This window comes from Anser anser, assembly GCF_964211835.1.
Source record: "Anser anser genome assembly, chromosome: 5".
NCBI classification, from domain to species: domain Eukaryota; kingdom Metazoa; phylum Chordata; class Aves; order Anseriformes; family Anatidae; genus Anser; species Anser anser.
Window position 1 is genome coordinate 31,724,680 of NC_139725.1, and position 26,819 is coordinate 31,751,498.

Sequence of the window (26,819 nt, forward strand, 5' to 3'; positions counted from 1 at the left end):
GGCGGCAATATCGCACCAACCGAGACTCCCTGAGTCCCATCCATAAGCTAATTCGTCAACTGGAGAGCCAAGGAGTGATCAGCAAGACTCATTCACCTTTTAATAGTCCCATATGGCCAGTGCGAAAGTCTAATGGTGAGTGGAGACTAACAGTGGACTATCGTGGCCTGAACGAAGTCACGCCACCACTGAGTGCTGCAGTGCCGGACATGCTAGAACTCCAGTATGAACTGGAATCAAAGGCAGCCAAGTGGTATGCCACAATTGATATCGCTAATGCATTTTTCTCCATCCCTCTAGCAGCACAGTGCAGGCCACAGTTTGCTTTCACTTGGAGGGGAGTCCAATATACTTGGAATCGGCTGCCCCAGGGGTGGAAACACAGCCCTACCATTTGCCATGGACTGATCCAGTCTGCGCTGGAGCAGGGGGAAGCTCCTGAACACCTGCAGTACATCGATGACATCATTGTGTGGGGTGACACTGCAGAAGAAGTTTTCGAGAAAGGGAAGAAAATAGTCCAAATCCTTCTGAAGGCCGGTTTTGCCATAAAACAGAATAAAGTTAAAGGACCTGCACGAGAGATCCAGTTTTTAGGAATAAAATGGCAAGATGGACGCCGTCAAATCCCAATGGATGTGATCAACAAAATAACAGCTATGTCTCCACCAACTAGCAAAAAAGAAACACAAACTTTCCTAGGTGTCGTGGGGTTTTGGAGAATGCATATTCCAAATTACAGTCTGATTGTAAACCCGCTCTACCAAGTAACCCGTAAGAAGAATGCTTTTGAATGGGGCCCTGAGCAACGACAAGCCTTTGAACAAATTAAGCAGGAAATAGTTCATGCAGTAGCCCTCGGGCCAGTCCGAACAGGACCAGATGTAAAGAATGTGCTCTACACCGCAGCCGGAGAGAATGGTCCCACCTGGAGCCTCTGGCAGAAAGAACCTGGGGAAACTCGAGGTCGACCCCTGGGGTTTTGGAGTCGGGGATACAGAGGATCTGAAGCCCGCTATACTCCAACTGAAAAGGAGATATTGGCAGCATATGAAGGAGTTCGATCTGCTTCGGAAGTGGTCGGTACTGAAGCGCAGCTCCTCCTGGCACCCCGACTGCCGGTACTAGGCTGGATGTTCAAAGGAAGGGTCCCCTCTACGCATCATGCAACTGATGCTACATGGAGCAAGTGGGTTGCACTGATTACTCAGCGGGCTCGAATAGGAAACCCCAGTCGCCCAGGAATCTTGGAGGTGATTATGGACTGGCCAGAAGGCAAATACTTTGGGATATCACCAGAGGAGGAGGTGGTTCGTGCTGAAGAAGCCCCCCTGTACAACAAGCTACCGGAAAATGAGAAGAAATATGCCTTGTTCACTGACGGGTCCTGTCGTATTGTGGGAAAGCATCGGAGATGGAAAGCTGCTGTATGGAGTCCTACACGACGAGTTGCAGAAGCTGCTGAGGGAGAAGGTGAATCGAGTCAGTTTGCAGAAGTAAAAGCCATTCAGCTGGCTTTAGATATTGCTGAACGAGAAAAGTGGCCAGTTCTCTATCTCTATACTGATTCATGGATGGTAGCAAACGCCCTGTGGGGGTGGTTACAGCAATGGAAGCAGAACAACTGGCAGCGCAGGGGCAAGCCCATCTGGGCTGCGGCATTGTGGCAAGATATTGCTGCCCGGGTAGAGAACCTGGTTGTAAAGGTACGCCATGTAGATGCTCATGTGCCCAAGAATCGGGCTACTGAAGAACACCAAAACAACCAGCAGGTGGATCAGGCTGCTAAGATTGAAGTGGCTCAGGTGGACCTGGACTGGCAACATAAAGGTGAATTATTTATAGCCCGATGGGCCCATGACACCTCAGGCCATCAAGGTAGAGATGCAACCTACAGATGGGCTCGTGATCGAGGGGTGGACCTGACCATGGACACTATAGCACAGGTTATTCATGACTGTGAAACATGTGCTGCAATCAAGCAAGCCAAACGGTCAAAACCTCTTTGGTATGGAGGACGATGGCTGAAATATAAATATGGAGAGGCCTGGCAGATTGATTACATCACACTCCCTCAAACCCGCAACGGCAAGCGCCACGTACTTACAATGGTGGAAGCAACCACCGGATGGCTGGAAACATATCCTGTGCCCCATGCCACCGCCCGGAACACTATCCTGGGCCTTGAAAAGCAAGTCTTATGGCGACATGGCACCCCAGAGAGAATTGAGTCAGACAACGGGACTCATTTCCGAAACAACCTTATAGACACTTGGGCCAAAGAACATGGTATTGAGTGGGTGTATCACATCCCCTATCATGCACCAGCCTCTGGAAAAGTTGAACGATACAATGGACTGTTGAAGACTACACTGAAAGCAATGGGTGCTGGGACATTCAAAAATTGGGATACACATTTGGCAAAGGCCACCTGGTTAGTCAATACCAGGGGATCTGCCAACCGAGCTGGACCTGCCCAATCAAACCTGTTACGCACTGTAGAAGGGGATAAAGTTCCTGTAGTGCACGTAAGAAACATGCTGGGTAAAACAGTCTGGGCTACTCCTGCCTCAGGAAAAGGCAAACCTATTCGTGGAATTGCTTTTGCTCAGGGACCTGGATGCACTTGGTGGGTAATGCAAAAGAATGGGGAGGTCCGGTGTGTACCTCAAGGGGATTTGATACTGGGTGAGAATAGCCCATGAGTTGAATTGTAGTATGTTAATTATTATATAATAATGTATGTCATCACTACCATGATTGCTATATATCATAGATGAAAATGGTGATTAATTAGAATGTATTGGACAGAGTGTAACCTGAGCATGACATAAATGGTATGGAATAAGGGGTGGATATCTGTCCTGGTTCCAGTTAGGACAGAGTTAAGTAGCTCATAGTAGCTGGTAGGGTGCTATGTTTTGGATTAGGATGAGAAGAGCGCTGATAACATGCTGATGTTTTAATTGTTGCAGAGCAGTGTTTACACCAGGCCAAGGACTTTTCGGCTTCTTGCTCTGTCCTGCCAGCGAGCAGGCTGGGGGTGCAGCAGGAGCTGGGAGGGGACAGACCCAGGACAGCTGACCCAAACTGGCCAAAGGGGTATTCCATACCATCTGACGTCATGCTAAACAATATATAGGGGTGGCTGGCCGGGGTGGGGGGGGCCGGCTGCTCGGGAATAGGCTGGGCATCGGTCAGCGGGTGGTGAGCAATTGCATTGTGCATCACTTGTTTTCTTACACATTATTATTGTTAATACTATTACCATTATCACTATTATTATTATTATTGTTATTATTATTTTCCTGTCTTAATAAACCGTCTTTATCTCAACTCACAGGCTTCACTTTCCCGTTTCTCTCCCCCCATCCCAGAGAGGGAGGGGGGAGGGTGAGCGAACGGCTGTGTGGTGTTTAGCTGCCAGCCGGGTTAAACCACAACATCACTTTGGTGTGTGTGTCAGGGAAGGGTTTTCTATCCTAACTGCCTTCCAGTAATCTGACTTTCAAATGCTCCTCCTCTGGATTTTTATCTACATGTTTTCTTCTCCCTTATGCTGACTGAAAGGTTCCTTGTTTCCAGGGTGAGCTAATACTGTTCCTAAATCAGTCAGCTGATATAGAGGAATAAGACTGTAGAGAAACAGAGTGGTAGCTTGTTTCATTCTTTGGGGAGTAAGGGAGGAGGGATTACAGGGGGCAGAATTAGGTGCCTGAAAGAAAAACTTGGGAAAATAAGATGCTTTTCTGAAAGCTAAAACTCTATTGATGGGATTACTCCTGGAAAGGCGAATGAAAATGCAGTAGACTAACACTGAGCTGAATATTTGGAACAAAAGAATGGGAGAAAGGTTTGGCAAGGGGTCAGGGAGATGTTGACATGGCAGAGAGAAGGTATGTGAAAGTGGCTGTAACCTGGGTAGTGCCACTGGGTGAGCAGGGTGAAGGCAAACAGAGTTAGTCTGAACCAGAAAACTGGTCCTGAAGGATTTTGCTTGCAGGGGGGTTAGAAAGAATTGCACAAAACTTGCAAAAACCAAAAGGAAGTCAAATAGCATGAGCCAAGAAGAAGGTGCTTCACATTAGAGTAACAGAGGGAGGAATAATATGGGGTGGATCTGGAGCTAGATAGTTGTGGGTATTGTGGTAGCAACTGCATAAATATGGTGAGATGGTATCTCTGACTGAGTTGCTCTGCCAGCAGCAGGGAATTACTCCTTAAAAGAAAGTCAGAGAAAGAAAAGACTGTAACTCAAGGACTTAGAGTCAAGAAGGGAGCATGTGCAGAAAATTACAAGAACTGTCTGAATGACAAGGGAAGATTAACCTGTGCATCTTGCCCAAGCTGGATTCATTGGATAATATATTAGGATAGTTCCTATTTCTAGCAGAGCCTTGGATGTCTTATGGTTAACTGAAGTAAAAAATATGTTTGAAAAGTGAGGAGCTTGTGCTTTTTCTGTAGGCCCTGGAAAGTGACCTGAGTTGGTGGAAAGTGTGAGCTGAGTAGGGTTAATAACCCTGCTATGGTGAAATTCTCCATCTCTAGCATGTACCTCTGCTCCAGCAAAAAACCCTTACGATGGCATTTACCAGCTAGTAGCTTACATGAGGATGCAGGAGGGACAAGAGGAAGGAATAATAACAGCACAAGCAGGGAGCTGTAGAGGATGGTGATGTGGGGTGCTGTACTCAAGTCACAAAAGGGACTCTGTGAATCTAGAGGATGGATTCCAAGCCAGATCTAGTGGTTATGTAGATTTGGGGTACAGTGTGGGTGAAAGGGAATTAGGCTTAATCTTAATATTTTTTTTTACCTTTTATTTTCAATAATTGGTTGTAATTACACACTGGAATAACGGCCTTAATCTGAAGTAGCCAAGTTAGAATTGGCCTGCATGAACCAACAAGCAGTGAAACTGCACTGCAAATAGATAATGACATCGTGAAGTGATGCCTGCTTGCAATACCCACCTCTCAGAAGCTGATCCTTAATGTGCAAGAAAAGAGACACCTGGACCTACCAAGGCCATGTGCAATTCTCACTGCAGAGTTAACAGACTTTTGCTGTCTTTCAGTGCATGAATAACTACTGCAACTAGACGACCACATGGATTCTTGTTTGAATAGATAGATTCTTGTTAGTATAGATAGAAAACTGATTAAACTCCCAAATGTGCACCTATCTTTGTAATCCTTCTACCAGAGCAGAAATGTGGCTTGTTGTCCACAGCCTGAGTTCTACAGTAATGTACCACAAGCAACAGCTACTGTGGATCCTCACATGTTGCTGAAACAAAATCCAGACTGTTAAAATGAGAGGAAAAAGGAGATGGAGATTGTAAAGATATATTTTCTGACTCATTTCTGTGTCTTTCTCTGCCTTTCTGCTCCGTATTAACCCAAATACCTAAATGCCCAAATGTTATGCATTATCTTCTCAGCTGTATAATGTATACATAAATTGCCCTAACTGGTGCAGCAAACCATGTCTACAGCAAATCCCCTACAGTGTCGTTCCCTGCATTTACTGCATTTACTGTCTTTTATTTACTGTCTTTTTTTAAACATTGCATCTTGCAATTATTCCTTTTTTTTTTTTTTTTTTTTTTTTGAGCCAAGGATTTGGGGTTCAGGGGTTCTATTGATCTGGTCTGGAGTGACAGTGCTCATAGTCCCTGAAGTAAGTTTGTCTCTACTGCCTTGCCAAGAGGGAGATGTTATCCTTTTGCAGATGGCTATTCCAAAGTGCTGAGATTCTCTCTAGGAACAGACAAACAGTTTAAGGGAAATTATAACGTCTGATGTTCTGTATGGCTTCAGGAAGCTAATACTACTAGTTGTTAGAGGCTTGGCTTTTCTCATGTATTGTTCTCTGCCATCTTTCATACTAGGAATAGAGCTCAGCAACAGTGTCTTTTGTAAGAGAACAGATAGGAGCTCTGCTTCATTTTCATTGTTTTTGGTTTTCCTGTGTTGCCACGTCTGTTTCATATGTCTGTGTTTTGTATTATTTATAGGGCCGCAGGATGAAGCGGCAGACTGATGTCTGGGGAAGCTGGGGTGAATGGGGCAAGTGCAGTCGGAGCTGTGGTGGTGGAGTCAGCTTTCGGCAACGGCGCTGCTATTCCCAAAGGTGAAGGATAACCTCCTTTTTCTTTCTTTAAATGTGTTTTTCTGTTACTGAGCTCCTGCATGTATGGTCCAATATACATTCAGAACCAAAATCGCTTTGTGTTTGGTTCCAGGGGAAAAAAGTCACCTGCGTCCACTTTACATGATCGTTAGCATCAGTCTCATCACTGCTCTTTTGAAGACACTCTTTGACATGTCTTTGCTTTGCCTCCTTTGCTAGAAGACAGTGGTCTCTCTGTGAGATCTGAGGCTGTATAATTGGTATGGCAGCAGCTGTTCAATCAGGTCTAGTGTGGAAAGCCTGGGGGAGTGGGGAGAGAGTTCAGAGCATCGTGTTTCTCTCCCAAGAGCCAGTGGCTGTGCCAAGGTTTTCTCAGACTTATGATTTCCAAGAAGGTAAATTGCCCCAGGAGAAACAGAAGAGTGGAGTTGTCTCAAGCAGTGATAATGCAGTGCCATCTCATTTGCAGCTGGGTTAGATGTAGTGATGATAATGACTGGGAGTGGGCGTGTAAGGAACAATGGACCTGAGAGATCCCGTTGTGAATAAAAAGCAAGGAAAATTAAAAAAAAATAAAATAAAAAGCCAGAGCCTCAATAATACCTTGAACAAAACCAACAGCCTCTTTATATTTAGAGAAATTGGGGGGGGGTGTTGTTTGTCTGTTTGCTTTTTAGTAGAAGAATCCGGTGTTATCCAGCACTGCTTCTACCCATCCATCTTAAAGAAAGGTCTTTTTTAAAGGCTGCCTGTCATAGGATACACCTATGTCTTGTTGCCAAGCCAGAATCCCATGGGGCCTGTCTCTCCATTTTAGAAGTGCTGAGATATTAGACATTTGTTGGCTTTTCAGATCAATTTCCTCCACAGCTGTTATTTTCCATAATTCTCAGCTGGAAACATTTGACCGGAACCAGGGTGTTGCACACTTTTCATGGGCATATTTCTCTTCCCTACTAATGGGTCTAGTATGCACATAAATAGCATGGTAAGTGAAGTGCATACCTATTCTGAATTGGCTACTACTTTCCTGCTCAAAGCACGTGTGTGGGTCAGGTAAGGACACATCAGCTTGTGCTAGTGGATGAAGGACAAAAAGCTCTGCTTCTATTAATTAGTGAAAAAATAACCCTGAAGAACTATCCTGCAATTGTTCTTGGTGAGCGTCTCATTCATGCCAGAATGCAAACCATAGCAGAAAATACCGCTAGAATATGTAAATTTGTTTTAATAGAAAAAAAGTGCATTTTAGTTATTTTGCTGCTTCAGAAAACTGTGTGAGTACGATATGCTCAATGTGAAGGTGATTTGTATTGTTTACCATTAGATGATTTTTTGCCTGTGTATTCTTCAGAGAGCTTCATGGTTTTTTTTCTGTCTTTCAGGACAGAAGGTGCTTCCAGTTGTATTGGACCAACTCGAAGCTATCGCTCATGCAATATTCAGGTACAATGCTTGTTTGTAGTCTGTTTTTTTGTTTGTTGGTTTTGGTTTTGCTCGCCTGTTGCTCCTTTTCCCCAAACAAATTGTTCATGTTCAAAAGTAATTGTTAGATTCTGTTTCTCTGGCATCACTGAGGGATGATGTTCATCAACAGTACCTCATCAAAAGAATATTGGTCCCAGACGAGAATTTATGCTGCTGATTTTATATGGGAGCCAGGAGAGACAGGTTTTAATTGTACACTTAATTGTCCTCCTTTTCATAATGGCCTTGTGCAAGTGTTTTCTCCTCCAAACAGAGCTGCCCAGAAGGCTCCAGGGATTTCCGGGCAGAGCAGTGTGCAGAGTTTGATGGGACAGAATTTCAAGGAAAGAAATACACATGGCTTCCGTATTATGGAGGTAATAATAAGTCTTACAAAGTAGGGTTACTCTTTATCCCTGACTGTCAAAAGTTTGTTTTGAAGTGACTTTAATGTATTTGACTATACTTTCATAGTAGGTACTTCCTTAGCTGGAGTAGCAGGAGGGTTTGAGGCATGGAAAAATCTTTTTGCTAGCAGCAAAGCATTGCTCTCACGAAGACACAATGGGCCAAGAGACATGAACCACTGCAGCAGTATATAGTTGTCTATTGTAACAGTCGTTCTTTCAGAAACATTGCTCAAGAAAGCTGGAACTGCCTGCAGCTAGATTCTAAAGTAATAAAGAAGCAGCAGCTCTGCTGTATTTTTCAATATTGGTGGAAATACTAGCACAACAAATGAGAAACAAATGCATATGATTAATAAGTCCTTCAGAAGACATGATGTATCTTGCAGTTGGCCCACACTTTGTGAGGAACCAATTCAGAAGGCAGGTATAGGAACCCAGAGGTCCTTGGTCTGAGCTTTGACATAATTAACAGTGGCTTAATGAATTATGAGGGATTTCAAGTTGGATTTAAAGTTTTGCTTGTTGTCTGTTCAAGTAACAGCTCTCTTGTGTTCTGTACTAGCACTTGTTCTCATCCTAGAAAGCTTTGTACACAGAACAAAGAACAGTCCTACTAAGGAACAACCAAATATCTACCTGGCATCCCCTCTCCACCACTAGCCAAAAAGGGTGCCCAAGGAAAAGGATACGTGCATTGAGGCTTTTTCAGGGTACTTTTCCATAACCCAGCAGTTTGTGACCCAGAAAGTCACTCAATATCTGTCACTTAATATTAGTCCACCCCTCTGTTTCTGCTCCTGTGATCTAATACCAGGCTCCTGATGCATTAGCAAGCCGTGGTATGCAATGTTTGTTTTTTCTCTCCTGCCAGCACCCAATAAATGTGAGTTAAACTGTATTCCCAAGGGAGAAAACTTTTACTACAGGCACAAGGAAGCTGTGGTAGATGGGACTACCTGTGAACCTGGCAGGCGGGATATCTGCGTAGAGGGAGTTTGTCAGGTGAGTCATTGCTGTTGCTTCCTTCCTTTACCATTGTTTCTGTCAGTCTTTCAGGTGCTTCCCTTTGTTCTTCTTGGCCCTTCATAATTATACCTGAAAAGTGCATTCATTCAGTTTCTGAGGTGCTGAGGAACGTGTTAACAGCTTTTATTTGTCTGTCTCTGGAAGTGAAACAGAAGATGCCAACTCTGTCCTTCCCCTGACAACTCCTTCCCTGACTTCCCAGACTCCCTAGATTCAGGTTTTCTCATGAAACCGATCCAACATTTGGCCATTTTTTCTTTCTTGCCCTCATCATTATGGTTTATTCATATTAATGCCCCTGTGCTCTGACAGGCCGTGGGCTGCGATAACATACTGGAATCTGCCAAGAAGGAGGACAAGTGCCTGCAGTGTGGAGGAGACGGCAGCACTTGCTATGGTGTGAAGGGCACTTTTGATGTGCCCAACCTTCCCAAAGGTACAAAGAATCTGGGTAGTTCGGGCAGGTGAGAAGGGAAGAATTAAACCTAAACCGAAGCTGCTGCAGGGGCTGGTGGGAACACCTGCTTGCATTATTGATGTAGGCAAGCTTGGGCGTTCACTTGAAATGTTAGTACGGCACGTGGCTCTTCAGCTGATTTACCATCAGAGAGTGTATTGATTGCCTCACCCTGGGAATCACTTCCTTAGTCTCAGTACAGCCTAATGTACTTGCCATGCTACTGGTGTCTTTCCCTGTTCCAGCAGGTGCTATAAATGTACATATGAATATTTCTATATATCTCCTTCATAAGACTATCCCCCTACCCAGTGTCTTGACAGCCCCACCAGAATTTCTGCAAGGCTAGAAATGGAACCGTATCTTCTGCATTTGGCCAGTTTTGAGTCCTTTCAAGACAACAACTGCACTGTGATCAAATCTCTCTGGGAAGAGCTCCAATATTGAACTTGCTAAAATCCTAAAGGTTTTAATATCTGGAAAACAGACTTTGCACTGGCCCCTGTGCTTACTTTTCTGAGTTGGAGTTGCAACTTTGTGTACATGAACTCGCCTCTGGAGAGTTTTTGATGAAGCTATTCAGAATGCGGATAAAATGGCAGCTGAAATGCTTCGAGCCACCGTCATAAAGCTCATCCAGTTGTTCAGGCACCAATGAAACTGGGAGAATTATTGGCACAGAAGTGTGACTTTTTGATATCCACAGATAGATATTGAATAATCCCTTTCATTTTTCTTCAGGGTACAATCAAATCTTTATCATCCCCGTGGGAGCCACCAGCATCCAAATTAAGGAGGTTATGCCCAGCAGGAACTTTCTGGGTAAGACTGATACCAGAACCTGTGTTTCAGTCCGTTTGGACTCCAGACTGCATTAAAATTTGGTTTTCAGGTACAATGGGCTTTGGGCCTTGAGACCTTGATATGGCAGAGGAAAAAATTCTTTGAAAATCAGGATCTGAATATTGAGTATCCTTGATGTGTCAGTGATGCTCAACTCTGGGCTTCAGGTTTACCTCATTTTCAGTGACTAAATGGTAAAGGTAGAGACAGGACAGGAATATGCTAGAGGGATTTGGCTGTGCAGCAAGAAACTTCTTTCTCTGCAGCAGAGCTGGCAAGAATTGTCTGAACATGGAGCAGCTTCTGGCAAGAAAGCACTAGAGGGGGGTCAGCGTTGTTGGAGGATGGTGTTCACCTTTATTTTCTGCACCTGTGATTCAGTATTAAGTAAAAACAGTTTATTGAATTCTGTTGAATTCTTATGGTCCTCTTTTGATATGTGTTTTTTTGCTGTGTTGGTAGATGCTGCCATATTAGATTGTCACTACGCTTTAGAGGACTTAGAGGACTAATGCAAAGGAGCCGGGGCTCAAATGGTGGAGCTCTGTGTGTTGCCAGTACCCTGAAAGTCTAGAGCAGGCACTGTCTTGCAGAATCTAGAACCAGGATTCAAGTGATAGGTGTGTTAATTTACTTTCTTTTCTTCTCTGGCATGTGGGTTTGTCCAGCTGTCAAGAACGTGAGAGGGGAATATTACCTGAATGGGCATTGGACCATTGACTTCAGCCGAGCTCTGCACATAGCTAGCACAGTTATGCACTATGACCGTGGCTCAGAAGGTGATCTGGCCCCAGAGCTCCTCCATGCCAGGGGCCCTACCACAGAACCCTTAATCATTGAGGTAAGTGGCTGTGCCTGTCCCTACTGATACTCGCTCTCTTGCTTTGTGTAGCAGCCCTTGCTTTGTGCAGTGGGAGTGCATTGGTGGGGACTACATGGGAAAGACTACAGAAGAGTAACCGGGCCCCCAGGAATCTAGCAGAGCTGTAGACCTTTAAGCTAGGTGTTTTTCTTGTAGAAATCACATGGTGTTCTGTTCTGGTGCTGTTGCCCAGTAAGAAGACGTGCAAGGCTTGGTGTTGCCTATTCCCTTGGGTTCTGACTTTGAGAGGAGAGTCAGCACTGAATGGGGTTGGAGGGAAGGGATAGGCTCTAGGGCAGTGCATGTTATGGTGTGCTGTAGGCTGGGTCAGGGTATTACTGTTACAGAGCATGTAGATCTTCTGCCTATGAGAGAAATGAATGCACCCTTCTCTGAAACATGATGCTCCCTAGAGCATCACAGAAGGCAAGGAGAAAATACAGTCTAGAGAATAAGTACTCCTTGTACTGGAGCAAAATAAGTCAGCTTGAACCCTCAGGCACAATGGGGAAATGCTGTGAAGGGGAAAAGTGCTGCTGCTATTTCCATGACTTTATCCCATGCTTTCATAGCTCATCAGTCAGGAGCCAAACCCAGGCGTGCAGTATGAATACTACCTGCCCGCGCAGGGACAGACCTCAGGTTACAGCTGGAGTTACAGTTCATGGAGTGAGTGCAGCTCTGAATGTGGAGGAGGTAAGGGGACAGGACCTGGTCTCTGGCAGCTTGGTTCGGGGTTTATATCCACACCCTGAAGACGCTGTGTGACTGTGTGCTGCCCTCTGCAGCTGCTTCTCAGCGGTTTCCTGCTGGAAGACAGCACAGATCTCTACAGGGGGCCATTAAGGTTTTGTCAAGGGAGAGTCACACATGGAATCACAAGAGACTGCCCCTTGCATTGTCCTTTCTAATTTCACATCTTAGTCCTCAGACTTGTTACTAGGGTCTGTTAAGACTTTTCATGAGTTACCTTTGTTTTGTTTTGTTCAGCTTCACTTCTCTGTGTCCTTTTCAGGCCTTTTCAACCACTTGAGAGGTCCTCTCCAAGCTGACCTGGCCTACAAAACTGAGTTTCATCATACCTCTATACCTCTCTCATAGCCTGCAAGATTCCCTCTCTCTGAGGGGATAGATTGTTGGATCTCCTGGGGTGTCACAACATGTTCAGTTTGCAGCTTCTTCCATGAGCAAAGCTATGGATTTTTAAGCTAAAAACCAAATGAACAAACAAACAAAAACAGCAATCAAGCCAAAAATCTCCAGCCAACTAGTCTGTAGAGCTGCTATCTGTTTCTTCTGGTCTTCTTTGCTGATGGTCATTTCAATAACTTTTGCCGTGCCGTGATTGTAGGAGCTGATGTTGTCTTTGCTGGGCACTCTCATCCTGTAGAAAGCATGAAGAGTTCCAATTTTTTTTCCAGTGTCTACTCTTTACAAGATTGATCTTCTGGGTCTAATGGGAGGTCCACAGATCTGCTGCTGCATACTGCACACACCAAGCAGCATTCCTTAATAAGCAATATATGGCCCTTGTCATGTGAGTCACAATCCACTCAAATAACAGGAAAAGGTCCCTAAGCTGCACAGAACTATTATGTCTCTTCTGCATTTTCTGTGGACTCAGATACTGTGGGTAGACATCATTCATATGTATAGTGACAGGCCAAGAGCTGCACCTGACTTTTTTACAGGTTGGTGGGTGCAGGTGTGAATTCACCACTACATTAGGATCTTGTCTTGGCAACACCACTGTATTTCAAACATAAGTCAGAATACTCTCTTGATTCTCCTTTAGGTTTCCAATCCCGTTTGGTGTTTTGTACCATTGACAATGAAATTTATCCAGACTATATGTGCAGGAATAAACCACAACCAGACAATAACCGGACATGTGGCCGTCAGACTTGTCCCCAGACAAAACGGTAAGGTTTCCTTTCCATTTGTGGGCTCTAACTTCTTCTTGAGGTGCTTTTGGAGCCAGGAAAAAGAGTGACCCTCCCACTACCACCCTCCAGCGTGGTGCTCTCCAAGGAAATGTTTCACTTCTTAGAGAAAGCCCAAGACAAAGGATAGTGATGTTAACATTATAACAAGCATTTTTATGTGCAAAAGGACTTGATGTGATCATTTCATAGATCAATTACATTTTCTTTCTAGCATCTGATTATGGAAGATAGTCTGCTAGCCCATATAGGATGTAGGAAACAGATTCTGTGGTTTTTGTTCTCTTCAACTGGAGCTTCCAAAAAAAAAAAAAAAAGAGGAGTAGGTCTGAGCCAGTATAATTTTATATCATTTCTGCATTTTCAGTGTCATTGCTTTTCAAAAGAGATGAATCCTGGAATTTATTTCTTCTCTAGCATTTTCAAATCCCTTTACTGAAACATTTCCCCTTTGTCCCTTGCTTACATAGCCTTGCAGTTGGCTTTACGTGGCTCTTATGGGCATCCAGACAGGTAACCAGAGCCTCAACTGCATATCTCTTTGTGTATCTGGTGCGTATTGTGGAGGCCTGTGAGTGTGCTGTTGTGGGCAAGAGGGCACCTGAAAAACTGGGGGCATTTCTGAATACATGGTAGCCCCTAGCTACTTGCTTTAAGTACTTTAAATCCTTTGTTCTGTGTATAAAGGACTTCTTACATCTATCCACCACAAGCCTGGAGCCACAGCGGAGCACGGAGCTCTCAGATGAAGAGGTAATGAGGAGACTACAGAAAGCACAGGAAGGCAGCTGCTCTCTTCTGCTCCTAGTTCTCCACCTAGTTGCCTACTGGAGGATGTGGGGGCTTTCCTCTGGCACTGGTGGTAGAAGGTGGTGCTTTGCTTTTGATTCTTGCCAATGAAAATGATGGTGGAGGGTGCTGGCTGGGTCCTGGCTAAGCTTTGCTTAGGTGGTTGTGAGTGCTCCTGGTAACCTAACTTTTAGGGGACGGTTTCTTCATAGCTTTTGGCTACATAATTACTGCTTTTTCTCTGGAATTAGGCTAGAGAGGTAAAGAAATGTTCTGGAAATTTTTTTGTTTGGTTAATCAAGATAAATAACAAAGGAAAAAGAGCACGATGGATTAGGGCCATTGAAACATCGGCCAAAATTCCAGTGTGCCATTGAAAAGCCTCAGAGTTCTTCAAAAGCTCTTCTTTTTTTGGCATAGGACTCGTATCATGCAGAAAATTGCCTATATACTGTGGTGAGTGCAAGGATATGAAAGATACAATACTTACAATGTACAGTGAGGTATTAGAAGTAAAAAAGATCAAAGGCAAAACAAGTGCTCCCTAGCAAACTGCTAATAGCTTATGATTTGCCTCTGGTGATGGTCCTATCTTTATGGCTGACCTTGCCTTACAAAGGACTTGAAACACGTGTCGGAGAAGATGTCTTGACTGGCAATTGAAGGAAGCCATAGGTGAGTCCGTTCAGTTGATACAGCCTTTCTAATGCTGTACACTTGCTTTACAGGGGGCAGAATAGAGATTTTTGTTTTTGTTTTTTTTTTTTAGCCCCTTTGGAACCTCTGAAAAATCTCAGTTGATGAATTTGTTTTGAATTCAGTAACCGCAGCACTCTAAGTGGCTTGTACTTGAAGTAGTAGTTCTGTTTCCAAAGGGAATATCTTATTTTATGGTAAATGGTGTTCAGTTTTGGGCTGGTGTGTGCATCTTTAGCAGTAGAGAAGAGCATTTTCAGGAGATGAACATCTGCTGTGGAATTTCTGGTAGGGTGAGAATATGAATTGGCTGCCTGAAACTCAGTCCAGGAGTGATGAGAGCGGATCAGGGCAGCAACTGGGAAGGTAGCAGAGAAAACATGAACTGCCTTCACTCTCTGGTTGGGGCTTATGTGATGGAAAGGGAGGATAGCAGACCACTATGGTGTCCCCTTTGCATCACCAGTGCCTTTCAACTGCACCCCATGCTGGAGTCTGGAATGAAACATCATGGTGTCCCTGAAGCCAGGCCACACAAGCTATGCTCCCAGCCACCTGGGCAGCACCAAGACACAGGAACAGACAGGGGCAGGTATTTTAGCATCCAGCGTGTGATCATTTTGTGGGTATTTCACCGTCTGTTAGCAAGGGTATAACATTTCCATAACAGCTTCAGTGACCAAACACAGAACAAAATCTATTTAAAGAATTTTTTTTTGCCTTTTTTTTTGTGTGCTTCCATTAGATAATTTAGCCAATGTGTGGAATAGACCAGCTTTCTATTGGTCAGTCGTTTTGGTGATGTTTTCTGTTTCTGTTAGTGGCTGGAGTATAATGGGTAGTTATACTGCTGTGGACTGCTTTTCTTTTAGCTGATCTGGATTGTTTTCCTTTTGTTTGTTTGTGTTTTTTTTTTTCCTTTCCCTTTGGTGTTCCATTCCAGACATAATATTTTTGCAAATGTCAGGAGACCAAAAGCCATGGAGAGAAATCTTTCCCCTCATGGAGAGCTGTGCAATTCCAAAGTAACAAGTGCTTAGTAGTTGGGGATTTGTCTCTGGGGTGACTACTCTGCATTGCCAATTAAGCTGGGCAGCGCTTGGTGAAATGGGAGCTTGTCTCTGACTCTCTTCTGCAAAGAGATTTTCCTTGTCTGACTGCAACAGAGATGTGACACTGACTTCCCTTGTGCCTCTGGGCAGTTTGGCTGGACTGTTATTTGTTTGCTCCATTCTGTGACGTGCAGGTGGACAACGGGGGAGTGGGGACCCTGCTCAGCTACCTGTGGTGGAGGCACCCAGACTCGCTCCGTTTACTGCGTGGCATTTGATGGCCAGAGCTCTCAAGGGGTCGTGGACAACGCTGAGTGTATGGCCTTTGCACAGCAGCCTCGCAGCAGTCAGCCCTGCAACATGAGACAGTGTGCAACCTGGAGCACAGGTCCCTGGTCAGAGGTGAGTTTGTGTGTGGGAGGCAACTGCCTTTTGGCATCTATTGAAGGAGGATCTGCCAAAGCTTGGGGGTAAAGAAGCAGGCATCTTTTCTGGTACTGTAAAATGTGTGTGTCCCTGGATAGGTAACGGGCAGAGGTACAAGACTTGTCCCTGCTATCCTCAAAACAAGTTCTCTAGGTTGCTATCAGCTCTGCCTTCCTATAAATTTGTTCTTGTTCCTCAAAGCTGTTCGTGACCTTGCACCCTTGTTCCTCTCATCACATGCTCGCTTTCTTCTCCAGTCTCCCAGTCCTTTCCCCACTTCTGTAATTTTATCAGATCCACCAGACCTTGCTGAGTTTCTGAGCCAGGCCTTGTGAAGGTGGAGGGCAGGCGTAAGAGCTGCTCTCCCTCAGCTGATGATGTGCAGTAACTCTCCTCTGTAAAACAGGAGCTCATGGCTCCCACTTAGGCTGTTTATTTCCAAGCATATTGCTGCCTCAGCATTACTAGCCTCTGGACGACAGTACTAAATCCCAACAGTCAGTAAGCAAGATGCTCCTGAACTGCCGGTGACCTGCTGTTTGCTGTAGGCTTTGTATCAGTCCAGGGCATCTCTGGACACAGCTGCAGCGTGTGTTTTTGATGCCTGTATGAATTTGAATCTACAAGAGAGGAAACCCTTTATACAGTATGTGCTCAGTGCTGCCAACCATGCACATAGAAGACATCCTGCATTCAAAAGTCTTAGAAAGTAAAGATAATACGTACCATTGAAGTGCATCTACTCAGTCCCTAAAGCACAAGAGAATTTCTGTCTCTTGAAAGAAGTACATGCATGCTTGCAACATTTGATTTACAATCTTTTGGTACTTCTTTGTCTGAGTAGTGCAGAACATAAAATGCAACTCTGAGGCACTATAACCTAGACCGCAAAATCTTTTTTTTTTCCTCTCATCAGACGTGAGGTGTGAATACTGAGATGGATTCAGGGTTGTAGAATGAGAGCACTGTTTGAGGAAGGCACAAAGTGACACGCTCTTATGAAGTGATTCCTAAGTGATTCATTCTGGGGTTCCCAAAAGCAACCGAGTTCCTTGTACTCTTGAAGATACAAGGTCACTCTAGTAAATGACTGATGGAAATTCAGCTGAGAAGCTCATATAAATCAATTCAGACTGCTCCCAAGTCTCCTCTGTAGGAGATCTTAGTAATTCATGGAGATGCAGGCTGGATTCCAGCCAAAACCACTGTAAATTTAACAGGGCATTGAAAATATCACATTCCAGTTACCTTTATAAAAAGACTCTGTCTCACAGCTACACAGCATAAAAAGGAGCACAAGGTCTTCAGGAAAAAGACGTGAGCAATACAAGAACTTAATCTTTTAATTTTTTCTTGAATTGTTTATTTTTAGCTGATTTTAATCAGGAGTGAATATAGTTAGGTTAGAATCATAGAATCACAAAATGGCTCTGGTTGGAAGGGACCTTAAAGATCATCTAGTTCCAACCCCCCTGCCATAGGCTGGTTCCAGGTATCTTCTACCATTTATTGTTCTCAGTGTATTGTGCAGTACTGCTATTTTTCCAAAATTATTCTCCATGACTTCTTTGGTAGAAAGCAAGAAAAATTACGTAACTAGGCCAAAATCATCCTGTGAGCTCTAAATCCCCTAGATCTTACCCACCATGCCTTATTGTCTCTTCTGCAGCCTAAACAACTAATTCCCATCCAAGAAGATGGTTTTTATGATGGTTGCTTGTTTTAGGCGTTCCCAAAATGGTATGCTGCCCTAATGCTGGGGACCACAGCCTGGGAGTGGAAGCAGAAGCTATGTGCTTTCTTTTACCTGTTGTGCCCCTTTCTGCAGTGCTCAGCCAGCTGTGGGGAAGGAGTCCAGACCCGGACTGTCACCTGCAGAACACAGCAGGGCTCTCAAGCTCGGGACTTCGCTTGCCTAATGGAGCCAAAGCCACCAGCCACCCAGCCCTGCCTTAAGGAGAACTGCATCCAGGAAATCGGCTGGCACATTGGAGACTGGGGCCTGGTGAGCATCACACTTTTGTGGTTCACGAATAACTGATTATATTGCTGTGTTCCTTGCAAACAAGCTTTAATCAGTGCAGTGTGCACGTTGGCTGAGGCTGGGAGTATGTACTGCTTCATTACCAGTCCCTTGGCTCACGGTTGCATTGTAACTGGCACTAGTAATGCTCCAGTTAATCTGTTGCCTGCTTTGTTTGCAGCTGCTACAAAAATAAATCCTTCTTGAAGGGGGAGATTATAGTTTCTGTGACAGTAGCAAAATGCAGCCAATAAACAGAAACAATCCACTCCTGCTGCTTATTCCCAATTCTTCGCACCATTGACGTGAATAGTAAAGCTGCTCTCTGGCTGAGTATGGCTTAGAGCCACAGGCTTCAGGACTGGTCATCACATTTGATGAAATGTTTTAAACTATGTTTTTGTAATTGTTCAGATAAACTGTTCTTCAGCTGGATTAGTCTTGTCTTTGTGGAGGGAGCCAGACTGTTTTCAGCCTGGGAAAAGTGCTGGGAGAGAAGAGATAGGGGTAGATCCAGTGCATCATGTTACTTCCAAACACGCTTGTCCCCTTCTATGCTAGTCAGACCAGGTAGTTCTGAGTTAAAACATGTTACATCTGGTTCTCTGTGTGATGTAGGCTGTTTTAATAACAGCTAAAAATGTTGCATACCTTAATCTGATCTTTCCTGGCCTCAGGCTTTCCAATATCAGAAGGGTTCCTGCCTTCATCTGAATAAAAGAAAGAAATACCTTCCCAAAGTTTGTAAAGCTTGCCACGAGCAGGTTGGTTACCCAGTTACCGCATCCTCTCCACTGCCCTCCCCACCCCGAGGTTCTGCTCATCACTCCCTCTTCATCCACAGCTTCCAGTGAGGGGAACTCCAGTTAGCTGCTTACAAGAAAGTCACCCATTTGCTTTCCTGTTTTAAAGTGGTGCCTGCTGTTTGGAATGCAGAGTTCAGAACTGACCTCACAGCTGGTGTATCCCAGTAGTACTGAAACGCCTTCAGGCCAGGCTGAAACAATTCACTCCTGCTGCTTATTCCAACTCCTTGCCATACCACTGTTGGTAACAGCAGCTCGTCTGGTTGTTACAGAGTGAGCACGGCTTGGAGCCTAATGCTTCGGGGCTGAGTGCAACATTTGGTAAAATAGCTTAGAGTAACTGTTCAGATAAATCCAGCTGAAGTGTTGTTTGCCTTGTCTTGGTGGAGGAAGCTGGGCTCAGCCTGCAGCTAATCACGCAGCTGTTCCACGCTTCAGGGCTGTGGGGTTTCTGCATTCTGACTCTGGTTCCTGCTCACTTGCCTTGTCTCTGTGCCCAAGTGTTCGAAGAGCTGCAGTTCAGGCATCCGGACCCGCCAAGTTATCTGTGCTGACGGTGACTCCAAGTTCTACAGTGCTGAGATATGCAAAGCCATCCAGCCACAGAAACCAGCCACCCTGGGAAGCTGCAACATGCAGCCCTGCTACCTGCCACAGCGTGAGTGGTATTGATAGACACCCAGCTTTTTCTAAGATGCTTCTGCTGTAGGAGTAGAAATTCCCTAGAGTCTGCACAAGCTTGTGTTCTCAGCTCCCTGCCTGCCTCTGTCCTGTACGTTCATGTTTTGCACACATAACCATAGCATCTTCAGAGTCCCAGTACCTGCACTGTTTGAAATGTATGTAACAGGTTTAGTATTAACGTGTCCATTTTGAATTCAGTATTTTGTGATAGCTCTGTCCTAGTTTGTACTGCAGACTTGACCCTAGGACTCCCAGCGTTAAGAAGGATTGACATCCTGGCAGGCTCAGTAGCTAGAAACTATAGCCAGTTCTCATCCTGTTGTGGACCACCTATAAAGGAGGCACAGCTGTTCAGAAGACTTTGCTTGCCTGCATCTAGTCTTTGTGTCGGAGCCGAAATGGCCTATTTTCCCTGCCTGCTTGTTGCAAGTAGCTGTCCTGACAGTCCAATTGAATCCAAATGCTGATTGACAGCTGTTCCAGAAGAAGAGACACATTTTCATCAACTTTAGTCTCCTGTTGATTTCTGGATGCATTTGCAATTATTTGACCGTAGTTGGACTAACTGCACTTGCTTTGTGTATGTCTCTGTTTGCAGAGGTCCCCAGTATGCAGGACACTATGGGATATGATGTCACTCGCCAGTCCTCGCTGACTCGTTACAACCCAAACAGCCCTGCCACAGGTTCAGAAGAATTTTGTTTGTTTGGGGTTTTGGTGATGGTGGACTTGAAACAGGGTGTGGTAAGGGGAAGATTCCTCCTTTTCTTCCTTTCTCTTTCTTCTCATGGTCTTCTAGAAATTCCTGGAGCCAGGGATAAATTATATATTCTTTTACACCGATAGTGAACAATATCTGATTCTGTGCATGCAGCAGACTCTACAGTATTTACATCCCAAGTTCTGGCAGCATGATGTAAATGCTGCCTGAGAGAAATGCTGCCCAAAGCAGATTATAAGTCCTGCTGCAAGGGGACCACAGTAATGTGGCAGGTGATTTCTCATGGGACTGCAGGAAGAATGCTCACAGCAGTGAGCAAAAAAACCTCAGGACAATCAAATCCAGAAGGGTGGGCTGGAAGATACGTATTCAGGTGAAACCCTGATACAGAAAAGCTTGCCCTGTAGCCTTAGGCATGTAAAAGGAAAAAAAGCAGAGATGAAGAAAACTGTCCAGATTTTGTTGATTGCCTGCATGCTCTAAGGATTTCTCTTCCCAGATTCTGGAAGGATGCTCGCTGGGAGTTCCACAGTCCACGGTACCTCTGGGAATCACCACATCCAGTCTACTGAGGACCGTGGCATCAACTTGTTGCCCGTTCGCTGGGAATCCCAGTCACACTCATCAAATTCCCATCAGCTCAGCTTCCCTCAGTACCCCACTGCAGGGACTGGCTCTCAGGACTGTCATCGGAGCCCACACGGCTGCTGTCCAGATGGACGCACTCCGGCTTCAGGCCCTTTGGGGAGAGGTTGTCCCTTCAGCAGCTGTCACCAAAACAGGTAGCTGGAAGTAGATAGGCCTGACCAGGGAGGCACTGCCTTTCCTGGAGGCCTACTGAAATTTATAGCCTGTGCCTGTCGAGCCAGGCAGGTCAGGTATTGCTGCAGCCCTTCTGCCTTGTGTCTGTAGGTATGGATGCTGTCCGGATGGAGTGTCAGCTGCTAAAGGTCTGAACAACATGGGATGCCCACAGTACAACCGTGAGGTTCAAATGAGCAGAAGTCGGCCTGCTGCAGCTGCTCCAACAGTAAGTACAAAACCCCTTTGGGTCTTAGCAGTCCATCAGATGTGAAGATTTGTATTTGACCCTGATGACTCAGACTGTGGGCTTCTGTTGTACTTCGTCTCTGCCAGTAATGCTGGAGAACCAATACTCCATGCATGGCATCTGGCCCTTTGGCCCACTTCATTCCTGTTCGATATGGGGCACCCACTTGTGATCCTCTGTCAGCAGGGGACAATGTAGGTGGTCGGCAGCTGTCTGAGAAGGAGAGGAACATCTTGCATAGAACTGGTTGAATAATCATGGGTAATGAGATTTCTGTCCGTCAGAAACTTGCCATCCAATTTCTAGGAGAAAAAACAGGAAAGAACATGCTACTAATAATTGCCCTTGTTAGTCGTCTCTGCAGACTAATTGAGGGTAAAATATTCAGGGAGGAAATTCATCTGGAATGGTTTGGGTGTATGGTGGGGCCAGATCAAAAAGCTGGCCTGCTGCTGGCTGGCTAGGTGTGTTTTGCAAAGAAGTGCAGCACTGTCTCCGTGGCCAGCAGCCAAGTTTCCTCCCCCTTGCCAGCAGGAAAGCCTCCAGGAGGCAAACAAATGAATAGCGGTTCCTCTAACGGCTGGCCTTCTGCAGCCAACAGCTTGGACACTGTCTTGCATGTGCTTCTGCCCTCATGTACACATGATAACTTTTGGCTTTCAATTCCCATCTCTAAGGCAAGCCAAGCCTTGTTGCAGCAGCACCCCTCGGGCGAGTGCCGCAGCTCAGTGTACGGCTGCTGTTTTGACAATGTCGCTTCAGCTTCAGGTCCTCAAGGGGAAGGATGTCTCAACAGGCCCAACTACCGTAAGTGATGCTTTGGCTTCTTTGGTTAGGAACAGAGGAAGAGTCGCACAGAATTCAGTAGCGTATGGAAACTTCCTGTGTAGAGGTTTTGCTCTCTGTAAATTGCAGTAAATCCTCTCCTTGAAAAGGAATCCAGCCTGGTGGCTGGGAGAGGGGAGGCTCGGAGGGAACATAGAAAAGCTGCCAAATGGTTCAGTTAGCTACCACAGAAATTCATGTTGTCCTCTTTTGATATTTGGACAGAACTCTGTGTATGTAATCTCTGTCAGTCTGTAGGATTTCTGGGGAGCTGTTTGCCCCTGGGAAGACAACCTGATACAGCCTTGAGTGCTCCAAATTCATTACCTGGGCTTAGGTGAAGTAAGGCCTTCTCTGAGAAACTGGGGCCATGCTCAGCCTTCAGACAAGCTTGTCTGCCTAGGGCTGAAATGAGAGCTACGGCTAAGGATGTTGCTCAGGGCTGCATGGAGGCTTTCAACCAGCAGAGAACAATAGGGAACAGTGCCTGCTCTACTACCAGGGTGCTAGAGCTGCTGGGTGGGCAAAAGCACCTCTGCTCCTTTAGTTCCCAGCTGTATCTGTTGCAGGCAGATGTCCGCTGCATTGCTTTCCCCTTTTGCTACAGCACAGGGATTGCTTGGTCACCAGCCCTGCAAGGCTGCCTTGGGGAAAGGTCTGTGTATCCTCTCTGCTCAGCCACAGCTCCGCAAAGGACCTCTCAGTCAGAGCTCTGCATCCGATGTTTGTCAACACGTGGCTGTGGTACATGTGACTCAGGGCACAGGGAAGGTCTGTAGACAGATTGGGCTGTGCTCCTCTTTATTTACAGTGGTGTAATCTGTAGTGTGTGAGTCTTCACAACTGGGTCTAGTCCCCCTGCTCTCTGGGCTGGCAATGTGCAAATGACAGCCACGTGCCCCTTGCAGCACCAGAATTCCCTAAAAAGGCCGTAAAGTGTCAGTCTAGCATTTAGGCTCAGAAATGTCTCTGAGGTTGGCTTCTCTTCTACCAGTAGGAAAACAAGGGCTGAAGGAGACATCAGAGCAGCTGCCCAATTTAAAAGCCGAGCTGGATGCAAAATTCAGGTGTTCCTACCTTCCCACCAGCACTCTGCCCACAAGGCCCATCAGATCATTTGGGTAGACGGTTGAAGCACCTGGACCTTTGTGTTTCTTAGCCCTCACATATCCTTCTGTTCTGCTCTTTCTGGTAGCGTATCCCGTCATATGCCTGCTGCCCAGTGCCCACGGCCCCTGTGCGAACTGGACCACTCGCTGGTACTTTGTGACTGTCGTTGGCAAGTGCAACCGCTTTTGGTACGGCGGCTGTCATGGCAATAAAAACAGCTTTGCCTCGGAGGAGGAGTGCATGAGAGTATGCCACAACTCGGGGGGGGTCAGCCCCCTGGCGCGCCAGCCCTATTCTGGCACAGGAGCCCTGCAGCAGCAGGACGCCGGCTCCCGCTCTCACACAGGGAACTCTTGGGGTCAGCAGCCACCGTTGAGAGAGTCTGCAAGTCAGAGCCAAGAAGGAAGAGCCTATGGGGCTTTACAGCCCCCACAGAACAGACACGGAGGGGACAGCTGGAGGAGCGAGGTGCTGCCAGAGACTGTGCAAAGGACTGGTGTGCTGGAGAGCCAGCGCTGGGGCACCCAGCAAAGTCGATTGAACAGCCTGAGCCAGCTGCACTTGGTGTCAGAAACGGCAGTGCCTGGGCCCCCAGAGAGGCAGAGCAGCAGTGGCCAGCAGGTGCTGCCACATGAAGGCAAGCAGTGGCATAAGGCTTTTGGAGCAGATGCTTCCGTAACGGAGGGCTTGGGCCACCAGGTGTCTGCAGACTCACTCCCAGCACGGGGTCTGCACAGGTGATTTTTTTTTTTCCTCTTTTCTGCCCGCTCATTGTGAAGCATCAGTGCAGCTTCCTCTGCAGTGGAAGTGTAGACCCAGCCAGGACCAGCTAGCCACGCAACAGATTGGCTATAAATGTGTCCCTTTGGTAAATCGAGTCATCCAGGCCCTGGAGTTAATCTGCTTTCCCATTCCTTGCACTCTCATTGCTCTCTGACAGCACTGGAAGTAGTGTGTGTGAAAAGACTGCAGGATGCTGGGGCCCTTGTTCGGGAGGCATTCCTGTACTGTAAATGAAAATCCATAGGTGGTTTGCTTGTTCTGACCAATAAATTTAGTTGACTCTCTGACTTCAGAGCCTTTATCTCAGCACTGCATGCAGCAGCAGGGGGTTGTTCTGGGGAAGACTTTAAAATGCAGAGTTTGGGTCAGGATCCAGACAGCATCACCCTGAAAATCAGGTTTGCTTAGAGCTAGATCTGTTTGTGTCTGCACTGGATCTGTGTCTGTGGGCTGAGCTGAGCATAGTTCTCAGAAGAGAGGTTATACGGCTGTGTCTGTCTCCTTGGATTTCTTGTAGCATTCGGTCTGTCCAGACCAGCCTTTGTCATGTAGGAGAGGGCTCCCCGTGTTACAGGGCGCATCTGTTCAGAGCTAAATGGGCATCCAGTGCTGCTTTGCACTGCAGTTGGGACTCACCCATCGCCACATTAGAGGACCCAGAGGAGAGAAGGCAGCAGAGGTGCTAATGGAATCACTTTCTCTTTTAAGAGCGATTCTGGAGGAAGCCAAGCCCTCTCTGGTGACAGCAGTCATGGGACAAAACATCCAGCTGGTCTGCAAGACAGGCACGTCCCCCTTCTCCAGAGTGGAGTGGATGAAGGATGGCCAGCCAGTCTCCTCTGACAGGTGAGCTCAGCTCCCTTCGTTGTAGAGTTCACAGTCCTTGCTGGGCAGAGTGCCAAACATGCTTAAATGGTTGCCCACTTTCTTTGTAATCTCATTGTTAACATTCTTTGGGGGGAAAAAAAAAAAAGGAAAGAAGGATTGATAAAGGAACAAGCTCATGTACTGACCTAACAGCACCCCGAACATGAGCTGTCCACCTGGCCTGTGCATGGCAGAGAGAGAGACACTCTGCAATAGTATTGAGGCATTGGGCAGTGTTTTGGGGCAGCACTTGTTCTGCCCCCTAACAAGGCGCCAACGAATTGACTTGTGGGCAGTTACACAGAAAAACGTTGGCTGTGTAGGATTCTTCTTAGTCAGCACTAAGTAGTCCAGGGTGAAGCTCATAGCCAAACAAGTTCCTCTGGCTGGAATTTTCTGGTACTGTCATCTAAAATGCAATGCTTTTAAAAGCATTTTTAAAGCCTTTTGTCCTGGGAAATCTGTTTCCTGCAACAGTTTGGTTCCAGAGAGTCACTTTTTGTTATGAAAATCACAGTTGTTAAGAAAAGCCAAGTTCTGCTTTTATGTTTGCAAATGACTGCTGGGGCTCGAGCTCCTGCCTGGAAGGGCAATTTCCCTCCTCATGGGAGAGGATCGCTGAAAGCAGTTCCCTATTTTCCCATCTCAGTTTCCTCTCTGTTCCTGACCTCCTTTCTGCTGCACTTATTTCCCCTGCCTGTGACCCCTCTGTGGTCAACAGTGTTTTGTTGTTTCTAAGCTGGGGAGGGCACTACATGCTGGTGGTTTATGTAACACCAGCTTGAAGGCTGCTCTGCCTTGGCCAGGCAGAGGCCGTTAATCCCTGCTCCCGTTGCAGGCACACCTACCAGTCCGACAGCTCCTTAGTTATCAGCCACAGCAAGCCAGAGGACGCCGGGACTTACACGTGCCTCGTTTCTGATGGGAAGACGGAGAGACGGCATATTCAGTTACAGATCATAGGTGATTTATCTTCTGCTTGAGACCAAAGAGGTAGCTCAGGGCTCCCTGATAACAGACACTGACAACGGGGGCAGTAAAGCCAATCGCAGGAGCAAACTTCCTTTGCTGCCACGCTGCGCTAGCGGCGTTGCCTTCGCTCCATAGCAATGGTGTCCCGAGGTGACACAGCCAGTCTCCTCTGCTCTACGGAAGCCAAGAGGGAGAGCGGAGGTAGCAGGGATTCTTCTGGCATTGTGTCATGATAAAGCCCTTGCTGTAAAGTATTTCCCCCCCTGTAGAGCCATCCCAATGCCTGGAATTGTGGTTTGCCTGTGACCTGCCCCATTTCCAGCGTAACGGGCATGTTGTCCTGCCTGAGACCCATCAGTGCCCTCCTGATCCCAGACAGGAGGCCACAGAAAAGGGCTCTCTGCAGTTTGCTGTGCCCTCCATCTTGCTCTAACGTGACCAGTTTGCCATAGCTGCCCTTGTTGGTGCATTTATGTTTTGTTTTGCCAAAACAAGTCCTTCTGGGTAACAGATTATTCCCTGTTGCAAAGAAGCCATGTCTTGTTTAAGAAACAAAACCAAAAAAATACAAAAGATTGGTCTAAAAAGATGGGTCAGCAAGCCACCCTTTGCAGCTTTCAGTCCTGAGACGTACCTTGTCACAGCAATGGCTCAGAGGGCAGAAGGCAATGTGGCCTAAGGGGTGCTGCAACATACTCGCTGACAGAGGAGAGAAAGGCGCCTAAAAATGCTTGCCTGCAGGTCTGTGACTCTCATTAGTCAACAGCACAGGCTCACTGCACTAGTCAGTCGGAAAACAGATGGCTGAAGGGCTCCTTGGCTCCAGTTCAGCAAGCTCTCCCAAGCTCACAGAAACCCTACGCAAGAG

General features: G+C 46.2%; 1 protein-coding gene across 16 annotated transcripts in view; it reads left to right on the plus strand.

Moving 5' to 3' along the window:
- PAPLN (papilin, proteoglycan like sulfated glycoprotein) overlaps window positions 1–26,819 on the plus strand; it is a 78,898-nt gene that overhangs the window by 44,435 nt on the left and 7,644 nt on the right. For 13 of the 16 annotated variants that reach the window (XM_083839267.1, XM_083839254.1, XM_083839268.1 and 10 more), the window contains 20 exons: window positions 6,023–6,138; window positions 7,524–7,584; window positions 7,880–7,982; window positions 8,887–9,017; window positions 9,354–9,477; window positions 10,240–10,320; window positions 11,010–11,182; window positions 11,776–11,899; window positions 12,999–13,125; window positions 13,834–13,899; window positions 15,878–16,085; window positions 17,938–18,114; window positions 19,440–19,596; window positions 20,221–20,307; window positions 20,843–21,125; window positions 21,256–21,373; window positions 22,072–22,201; window positions 23,415–24,066; window positions 24,821–24,958; window positions 25,818–25,942. In XM_083839267.1, coding sequence (XP_083695393.1) covers window positions 6,023–6,138; window positions 7,524–7,584; window positions 7,880–7,982; window positions 8,887–9,017; window positions 9,354–9,477; window positions 10,240–10,320; window positions 11,010–11,182; window positions 11,776–11,899; window positions 12,999–13,125; window positions 13,834–13,899; window positions 15,878–16,085; window positions 17,938–18,114; window positions 19,440–19,596; window positions 20,221–20,307; window positions 20,843–21,125; window positions 21,256–21,373; window positions 22,072–22,201; window positions 23,415–24,066; window positions 24,821–24,958; window positions 25,818–25,942 — 3,181 coding nt within the window. The remainder of the gene's footprint in view (window positions 1–6,022; window positions 6,139–7,523; window positions 7,585–7,879; window positions 7,983–8,886; window positions 9,018–9,353; window positions 9,478–10,239; window positions 10,321–11,009; window positions 11,183–11,775; window positions 11,900–12,998; window positions 13,126–13,833; window positions 13,900–15,877; window positions 16,086–17,937; window positions 18,115–19,439; window positions 19,597–20,220; window positions 20,308–20,842; window positions 21,126–21,255; window positions 21,374–22,071; window positions 22,202–23,414; window positions 24,067–24,820; window positions 24,959–25,817; window positions 25,943–26,819) is intronic. The other 3 variants (XM_083839260.1, XM_083839258.1, XM_083839259.1) reach the window with 1 other exon arrangement.